The sequence below is a fragment of the Triturus cristatus genome, chromosome 11, assembly GCF_964204655.1.
Source record: "Triturus cristatus chromosome 11, aTriCri1.1, whole genome shotgun sequence".
Classification (NCBI taxonomy): domain Eukaryota; kingdom Metazoa; phylum Chordata; class Amphibia; order Caudata; family Salamandridae; genus Triturus; species Triturus cristatus.
The window spans coordinates 27,174,824-27,183,582 of record NC_140594.1 but is presented as its reverse complement, the minus strand read 5'-3'; the positions used below and the strand labels follow the sequence as shown (position 1 = coordinate 27,183,582).

Genomic DNA, 8,759 nt, shown 5'->3' with positions numbered 1-8,759 from the left:
CGGGGAGAGTCTGGTGGTGGATTAAAGACCCATGATTGAGACAAAGGGGTGGGCAGAGTCTGGTGGTGGATTAAAGACCCATGAGGTGGGATGAAGAATCCGCGGGATGGATCCTGAATGTGATTGCGCTGGCAGTGGACTTCAGAGCAAAACTTTAGGCCCCGGCACTTATTATTTTACAAATTAAGCACTCCCCCTTTGCCTGCTCCAATTAACCTCTGGGCGCTGGAGAACGTGACAGAGGCACCAGGAGCAGCTCCAGTGACTCTAGCCCGCTGAGGAAATGCCTGATGGCATAAATGGCCAGTCCGGCCCTCCCCCCAAACTGCACCCTGGTGAACTACATCAATGCTGGATTAAACCCTGTGGAGGCCCATAGGTAGTCGACATTTCAGGCCCTCTTGCAAATTATCTTCTTATACCCAATGCACCGTATTGTTTTTACAAACTTGCAGCTGCCAGAAAAAGAGCTTTCAAGAGACAAACTGTTATGTGGATCTGATGTCTCTGGTTTATGTACTTTAAGTTGTCAATGGGTACATCACATTAATACAGTATTTTCTCTATAGAGTCTTCAATGTACAGTTTTGGTATCGTTGAGTTGATACATCTTTTTCTATCTTTTAGAAACAATATTTAAGAAAGCGTGACTGTAATTTTCTTTCAAGATCAAATCAATCGTTTTTGATCTGTTGTTGCGGGCCCCTACAAGGAGTGGGGCCCCTAAAAGGAGTGGGGCCCATTGGCCGGTGCCTACTTCGCCAATTTGGTAATCCGGAACTGAAAGCACTCACCCCTGAACTGCAGCATCACAGGCTGGTCTTGGAAGAACAAGCAGCTTGTAAAGTTTCAAGCTGTATGATCAGTCCTTTTGGATCTCACCCCTGGAGGGAATGATTGGTGACCGCTGCACCGCGTAAGGAGAGGTGACAATTGAAGGTCCTGCTATACGTAAAATATATGTATATGTAAAGATACACTACACAGCAATCTGCAAACCTTCTTAGTGCCTCACCAGAGAACTGAGCCCCAGTGATACCATGAAGTAAGGTGGGGGCGGCCGGACGCACAGGAGCTGTGGCTGCATCTCTGCGCCTGCGCATCTCTTACATTTTATAATACTGAGCACAGATTGTCCTGCAAAAACATCATAGCCTCAAAATCGACTACCACGGTATCTGAAAAGGGATTATATGCAGGTAAGAACACATGTGCTATTCATGAGTGCACATACATCTACCTTGAAGATACATATATGTCATCAAGGTGCTTGCACGTGGAGTTGAGAATAGTAAACCTATACCTTGCTAGATATACTCGCCTTCACTATATGGATATGCTCACTATTCTGGCTACAATACCTTAGGATGAGGGTGTAATATCCTTCAGAAGTCTGACAAGGGTTCAGTATTATAGGTCCCTCCACCTTTTCAAATTAAACACTGACTTACCTCTGCAAACTGCCTACACCGACCCGTATCCACACATGGCTGCCACCTCTCCTATCAGGCTGGGTGTTCATGCCACTGTGCCCTACACAGTGTCTCTGGGCATTGTATTCTCACCCTAATATCAAAATCAGTGAAAAAGTGCGTAAAAGGTGCTCTAATTTCAGTAAAACATCAAGCATCCAAAAAGAAGACCTTTGGACATAGTATATAGGCTGTAGGTAAGTGCAGGTGCTATTACGCAAACACCCCCCCCCCATGATCCCCCCTAAACCTATTCATTATGCCTTTTTTTTTTTATAGTTTTATATAGTGCGAACCAGACCCAAAGATATCGGGTATCAGAGCGCTTTACATGAGCGCCAGTTGCGTTACAGGAGGACACATACGGGGAGATGAAGTGATTTGCCCAGAATCACGGGATGTTGAGTGTTGTTGTCGCCGAATGCTTTCACTAGACTCACCTCGACCACTTGTTCGTGTGATCACACCACCAGCACATGCACCTCACTTCATGGCTTCCCACCGAAGCTGCTGCCAGGGAAGGTGTCTTCAGGGAGGAGGAGGTGTGTCCACACCCCAGGACTGCCTGGTCCGCGTGGAGATTTAGGGTATCCTGGTCTGGCACGGACTGGGCTCACACAAGACGTCCTCACAAGGCAAGTTCACCAATGTGGTGCTCTTTTTGTCTGGATTCTCCTATAAATGATGGGTTGAAAGAAGCCAGGTGCTTCAAAACCCACCCTCTGCCCCCCGCATGGCAGAGCCTTAAGCGTCTTATCACGTATGAGTGTAATATGGCCAATGCAGGAAGGGCTGCGTGATATCCTGTGGAGCATTGCTGCGAAGTGCTCCGGTTTCCATCAGTTCTTGACGTCCTTTGGTCGTGCTTGCTGTGGTCATGCTGGCAGCGGTGGTACTTGCTGTGGTTCTACTTGCTGTGGTGTACTTGCTGTGGTCAGACTTGCTATAGTTGTGCTTACTGTGGGGGACTTGCTGTGGTCATGCTTGCTGTGGTTCTACTTGCTGTGGTGTACTTGCTGTGGTCAGACTTGCTATAGTTGTGCTTACTGTGGGGGACTTGCTGTGGTCATGCTTGCTGTGGTTGTACTTGTTGAGTTTGGAAGCTCTTGGATTTTATTGTTGTATCTGCAGTGATTACACCTGTGCTGATGCTTCAAAGTGCTCCAGTATTCATCAATTCTTGCCGCCCTTTGTTCGTGCTTGCTGCTGTCATGCTTGCTGTGGTTATAATTGCTGTGGTTGCGCTGGTTGTGGTTTTACTTGTTGAGTTTAGGAGCTCTTGGATTGTATTGTTGCATCTGCAGTGATTAATGCGTGTGACAATGCCGCAAACATTTCCAGTTTTCCTCAGTTCTTGTCGCCCTCTGCTCGTGCTTGCTGTTGTAGTGCTTGCTGTGGTTTTACTTGCTGTGGACACGCTGGCTGTGGTTGTACTTGTTGAGTTTGGCAGCTCTTGGATTGTATTGTTGCATCTGCAGTGATTAATGCTTGTGACGATGCAGCAAACATCTCCAGTTTTCATCAGTTCTTGACGGCCTTTGGTCTTATTTGCTGTGGTCATGCTTGCTGTGGTTATACTTACTGTGGTCATGCTTGCTGTAGTTGTAATTTCTGTGGTCATGCTTGCTAAAGTCGTGTTTGCTGTGGTTTTACTTGTTGAGTTTGGAAGCTCTTGGATTGTATTGTTGCATCTGCAGTGATCAATGCTTGTGATAATGCTGCAAACATTTCCAGTTTTCATCAGTTCTTGACACCCTTTGGTCGTGCTTGCTGTTGTAGTGCTTGCTGTGGTTGTACTTGCTGTGGTCACGCTGGCTGTGGTTTTACTTGTTGAGTTTGGCAGCTCTTGGATTGTATTGTTGCATCTGCAGTGATTAATGCTTGTGACGATGCAGCAAACATCTCCAGTTTTCATCAGTTCTTGACGGCCTTTGGTCGTATTTGCTGTGGTCATGCTTGCTGTGGTTATACTTACTGTGGTCATGCTTGCTGTAGTTGTACTTTCTGTGGTCATGCTTGCTAAAGTCATGCTTGCTGTGGTTATACTTACTGTGGTCATGCTTGCTGTAGTTGTACTTTCTGTGGTCATGCTTGCTAAAGTCGTGTTTGCTGTGGTTTTACTTGTTGAGTTTGGAAGCTCTTGGATTGTATTGTTGCATTTGCAGTAATTAACACCTGTCACGATGCTGCAAAGTGCTCCAGTTTTCATCAGTTCTTGGTGCCCTTTGGACGTGCTTACTGTAGGAGGCTGGCTTGGTATATGGTGTTCACTTATCCAAGTGTAGCACCCGGCACCAATCCAGACAACCCTTATGGTGATTTAAGAAGTCTTAGACAACCTTAGAAAGCTCTCGAAGTGGTAGCTGTGGAGCGCAGCCTTCAGGCTTAGTCTAGGAGGAGTGTAAAGCAGCTTGTTTCACCAGCATCTAATCTTATAGTGCAGATTAAGTGAAAAAGAACCACACAGTGTAGTTATAAAAATAGTTATTTACAGTGGCGTCACTAGGGAGGTATGGGGGGTGCAGACCACACCGAGGGACACCATCGCATGGGGTGATACCATGACACCAAAATGCAAAATATTACTGTCTGTCTATGATTCTATGTCACTCTATGAAATTATTCTTATGCATTGTTTCAGCCCAGCGACAGAAATGTATTAAAATATCTCTGTTCTGTTAGTTATAAACAGAAAAACGTGTTATAGTTTTGTTTTGCGTCGACCCTAGTGACGCCGCTGCTGAGCCTCTGCTTTAAATCGCTACATATATCAGGAGGAACCCGTTACCCGGCCGCCGGCCAAGGTTATTGCCCAATTAGCTATACGACGTCGACGTCGGCATCCAGACGTCGATGACGTTCGAAACGTCACTCACGTGGCTCCCGGACCCGCCGTTTTCAATGCGCGTGAAGGGTGTTGTCAAAGGAGCGCGTTTGATTTCCCTTTACATAAGATGCCCGGAGATCGCCCTGTGCTTTGAAAGAGGAGCCTTGCATGTTGGATACAGTGCGCGCAGACAGGTAACGTGTTTCTGTTTGTCGACTTCTGGACAGAGCCGCAGAGGGCAACCGTGAAGTTCACTCCTCAGAAAGATTACTATGGCAGGAACAGTCGGTACCACTCAAGGCGTCTGTGTAAGCACTGCTGTTTTCTCCATGCAGCCAGTAACTGGTTCTGTAGTAAGATTCAAAGTGTGACTGCCTGGCAGTGGCACAATTGGAGTGGGTGTGTTTTTGCTCCAAAAGTGTGCACTTCTATCTTTGTATCATATTCAGGTTCCCCGTGTTGACCTTGCGCGATTGCCCGTGGGTAACATTTAAATAAAAGCAAAGAGAGAAATGCCGGCGGAGCGGAGCCCATCTTAGATTTCAATCCTTGTGTGCACCATAAGAGTCTTTCGAGAACAGATCATTATTGAACCTCACACGTTAGTCCTTCCTCTTGCAGAAAAGGTGCACACAGTCGAGAGAAACCTTGTCAAGACCTGTGGCAGGTTTCTCTACTTCTGTCCTTTCACAGGAAGGAACACTATTGCATAGATTAATCATAACTTAACTCCGAATTGTCATGTGATCAAGTGGAAAGATACTGGTAATGTTTACTGTGAATAATAAGTTGTGAGTTATCCGAGTTTATGTAGCATGTAATGTTAAATCTCATTCATTCATTTGATAACTTTTTTTCGGTCGGAGACCATAAAAGTACGGGTAAAAATACATACGAAAATACACATTTCATTAAGACAATAAATAAATAAATGTTAAATCTAATCTGTGCTGGACTCATTAATGCAAGAAAGCCTAAAAACACCAGGACACTGTATATAACTGGCCAGGAGATCCGTATATGTAATCTGCATCAGCATACCTGGGTTGGCAAGTTCAGAAGGTCAACGGGGGTAAAACTGTTAGTTGTAGTGCCATGAGTTTACTGGTATCATATTTTTCTTCTCCTTTTCTCTCATTTATTTAGACTCTCTGTAGCATGATTTTTAGTCATTCATTCGGATTCATTGAGGGTTATTTTTAAATTTTTTTGTTTACATTTCTTTATTGACATTTAATCAAGAATCTCCACAAGTTGTATGTACAGAATACAAAGGTAAGTATTTTCATAAAGTGGACAATAGAACACTTCCCATCATGTATACAGATCCGGCATTACACATTTGCAAGGGAAGGAAGTCTCGTTTTTACTTAACATGGACTGCATGAATCGTTCTTTGTGTGGTTCTCTAACTGCCCGAACTTCTTTGCATGCCTCGTCACAAGAGGAGCAAGATGGTCAGTATTGAAAGGCCCTTCGAAGATTGATGGTAGGGATTTTCCAGAGATTTTTGATAAAAGCTAAAATGCTTTCCCATCCATGAAAGTGTACGTTTAGAAGAGTTTAGCCAATCTTAATAAATTGTTTTTATTTTCACCTACAATACTCTTAGGAAGCAATCCCGTCCACACCTCTCAGAGCGCCAGTTCTCAGTGAGCATTCAGATGGGTAGATCTAAAGAAGAGTCTCTTTGAGAGTCCACTTCAAAGCATACGGGGGAGACAGAGTGGTTAAGAACACAGTGGCGAAAAAACATTTATATGCCGCGCCTTTGTTGTCGTGCCCACCTTACTTACAAATGCTTATAAACAGTTTTCTATTATATTTCTACAATTAGTGATGAAACACTTAAACATCCAATAAATGAATGGAAGGAGGGCAGTCAGCAGGCTCTGGCCCCCTTCCATGACCGATTCCTCAGCTTGTTCATCTTGTTTGCCTTCTTAACCGCATTGTAGAGCTCTAGCTCTTCAGCCTTCCAGAGTCCAAGATAACCTACTCCTTTTTAACAAACGTAGAAGGCAGCTTTGCTGGTTGGCACAAGCCTTACTTCACTTTTGTGAGTCAGAAACCTCTTTTTAACTTGGTTGTGTTTCATCAGCCCACTGCCCACGCCCACTACACGTGCCTAAAAACATACTTTGCTTTGTTTTTGTCGTTGCTGTTGTTGGTGTTTTAAAAGTCGCTATTTTTTTGATAATAGTTCAAGGATATATTATATCAATCATGCCACATGGAATACATAAATCAAAGAGGCCAATTGGATGCCAGCAAAGAAAAGCAAAAAATGAAAAAAATGAATCACTCTCAACACTACGGGAACCCATGCTTCAATATGTCAAGAGACCAGATGATGGCCAGGTTTCATCAAAAGACACAGTTCCTCGGCCACCAGTTGATAACGCTGATTCTGATGCTAGTGTTGAATTAGAAGAAAATGAAGTCGAAAAACAAGGAAAGGAAATGGAAATTCAAATGGATGAATTTGAAGCAGAAGAGAGTACTGAAAGTGACTCTAACCATGATACTGTAAATGAGATGATGAATGAGGTTAAGGGGGAAAATTTGAATATTTTTGATGATGCTTCTTTTTGGAATATACCAGTTCCAGATCATTTGCGGGTTGTAATCATCAAAAGAGGAAGTGCTTATGTCCAGAACAAAGATGGCCCTTTCAGAATTGCGACAAGGCAAGATCCAAAAGCAAAAGGAGATGTTCGCCAGCTATCAAAAGAGTGGTTTTACAAGGTGATGCCAAATGGTGAGAAAGTGTTGCGATCATGGATGGCTTACTCACTCGTCAGTGAGAAATTATATTGTTTTTGCTGCCGACTCTTTGCCGCTAATGCTACAGACACAACATCCAAATTTGTGACTGGGTTTCAGATGTGGTGGAAACTGAGCCCGAAAGTGCATAATCATGAGACATCCGAAGAGCACTTACATTGCCTTGAAAAATGGAAAACATTGGCAGCAGGACTTAGACTGCACAAAACAATTGACGCCGAAAGTATTGCTTTGATGAACATAGGGAAGAAAAAGTGGAGAGACATCTTGCACCGGTTGCTCGATATCACATTGTTTCTTGCCAAGCAGAATCTGACATTCCGGGGCCACAAGGAAGATGAATCTTCCTTGAATAAAGGAAACTTTCTTGAAATGGTTGAGATGCTTTCTAAATATGACCCAGTGCTGAAAGAGCACCTAATGAGATTAAAGCGAAGCACATGTAAACTCAAAGCATCAGTATCTTATCTCGCACCAAAAACTCAGAATGAATTTATACATGTCCTAGCAAATCATGTGAAGGAGAAGCTTGTCATGGATATAAAATCTGCCACGTATTTTGGGATCATGTTCGATAGCACACCTGACACATCACACACTGACCAAATGTCCGAAGTTATCAGATATGTGAAAATCCAAAATAGGAAAGTTGAAGTAAGAGAAGTGTTTCTGGGATTTTTCCCTTTAAAGGGGAAAAAAGCTGTTGACCTCAGTTCTGATATTCTTAAAAATCTGGAACGTGATGGACTCGACTTTATGATGTGCCGCGCTCAAGGTTACGATAATGCTGCCACTATGGCTGGAATCCATGAGGGTGTACAAGCCATTTTGAAAAGAAAGAACAGGAAAGCTATTTTTAATGGATGTGTGGAACATTCGCTTAACTTGTGCGGCCAACACTGTTTTGCTGAAAATGCTTCGTGTGTGACTTTTTTTGGAACTCTTGAGACAATGTTTTCCTTCTTTGCTGCTTCCACTCACCGATGGGACGTTTTAATGGACCACACTGGAGTCTCAGTGAAAAGACTACGAACAACACGCTGGAGTGCTCATCATGCTGCAGTATAGGCCGTGAAAGAAAAATTTGATGAATGTGTGGTGGCAATTGAAGCTCTATGTGATCCAGATGAAAATTTAGACACAAGAGGTACAGCCCGAGGTCTTTTGCCTGCTGTCTGCAATTTCACGTTTCTGTGCTACCTCTACTTTTGGTGTGATGTACTTGAAGAAGTTAATCTTACACAGCTGTACCTTCAGACTAAGGGCTTAACTCTTGACAAGGTGGTGACAAAGCTAGAGACGCTAAGACTTTTTCTGTACGACGAGCAGCGCAATCATCTAGTGGAGCAGGCAATTGAACAGGCGCTTTTAAAATCAGACCAATATGGAATTTCAGTAGAGAGCAGACCCATGTTCAAGAAGAGGATGACAGGTGAAAAGACAAGAGACTAACTCTGCAAGAAGAAAAGAAGAGGGCGATGCTTGAGTGTATTGATCGTTTCCATTCTGAACTCCAGCTCAGATCAAGAGCCATCAAGGAAGTAGCAGCCATGTTTGAGGCTGTTCAAGCCAAGAGTTTGATATCTGCCACTGAAGAAGAGTTACTGGTGTCCATTCCAAAATTGTCCACTTTCTATGATGAGTTATCCGAGGGAGAGCTTTTATTAGAAATA

General features: G+C 43.6%; 1 protein-coding gene across 1 annotated transcript; it reads left to right on the top strand.

Moving 5' to 3' along the window:
* Window positions 1–6,525: 6,525 nt before the first annotated feature.
* On the top strand, window positions 6,526–8,154 carry LOC146783178 (uncharacterized). The gene has a single exon (XM_085632808.1). The coding sequence runs from the start codon at window positions 6,526–6,528 to the stop codon at window positions 8,152–8,154; it is 1,629 nt and encodes a 542-aa protein (XP_085488934.1).
* Window positions 8,155–8,759: the final 605 nt, after the last annotated feature.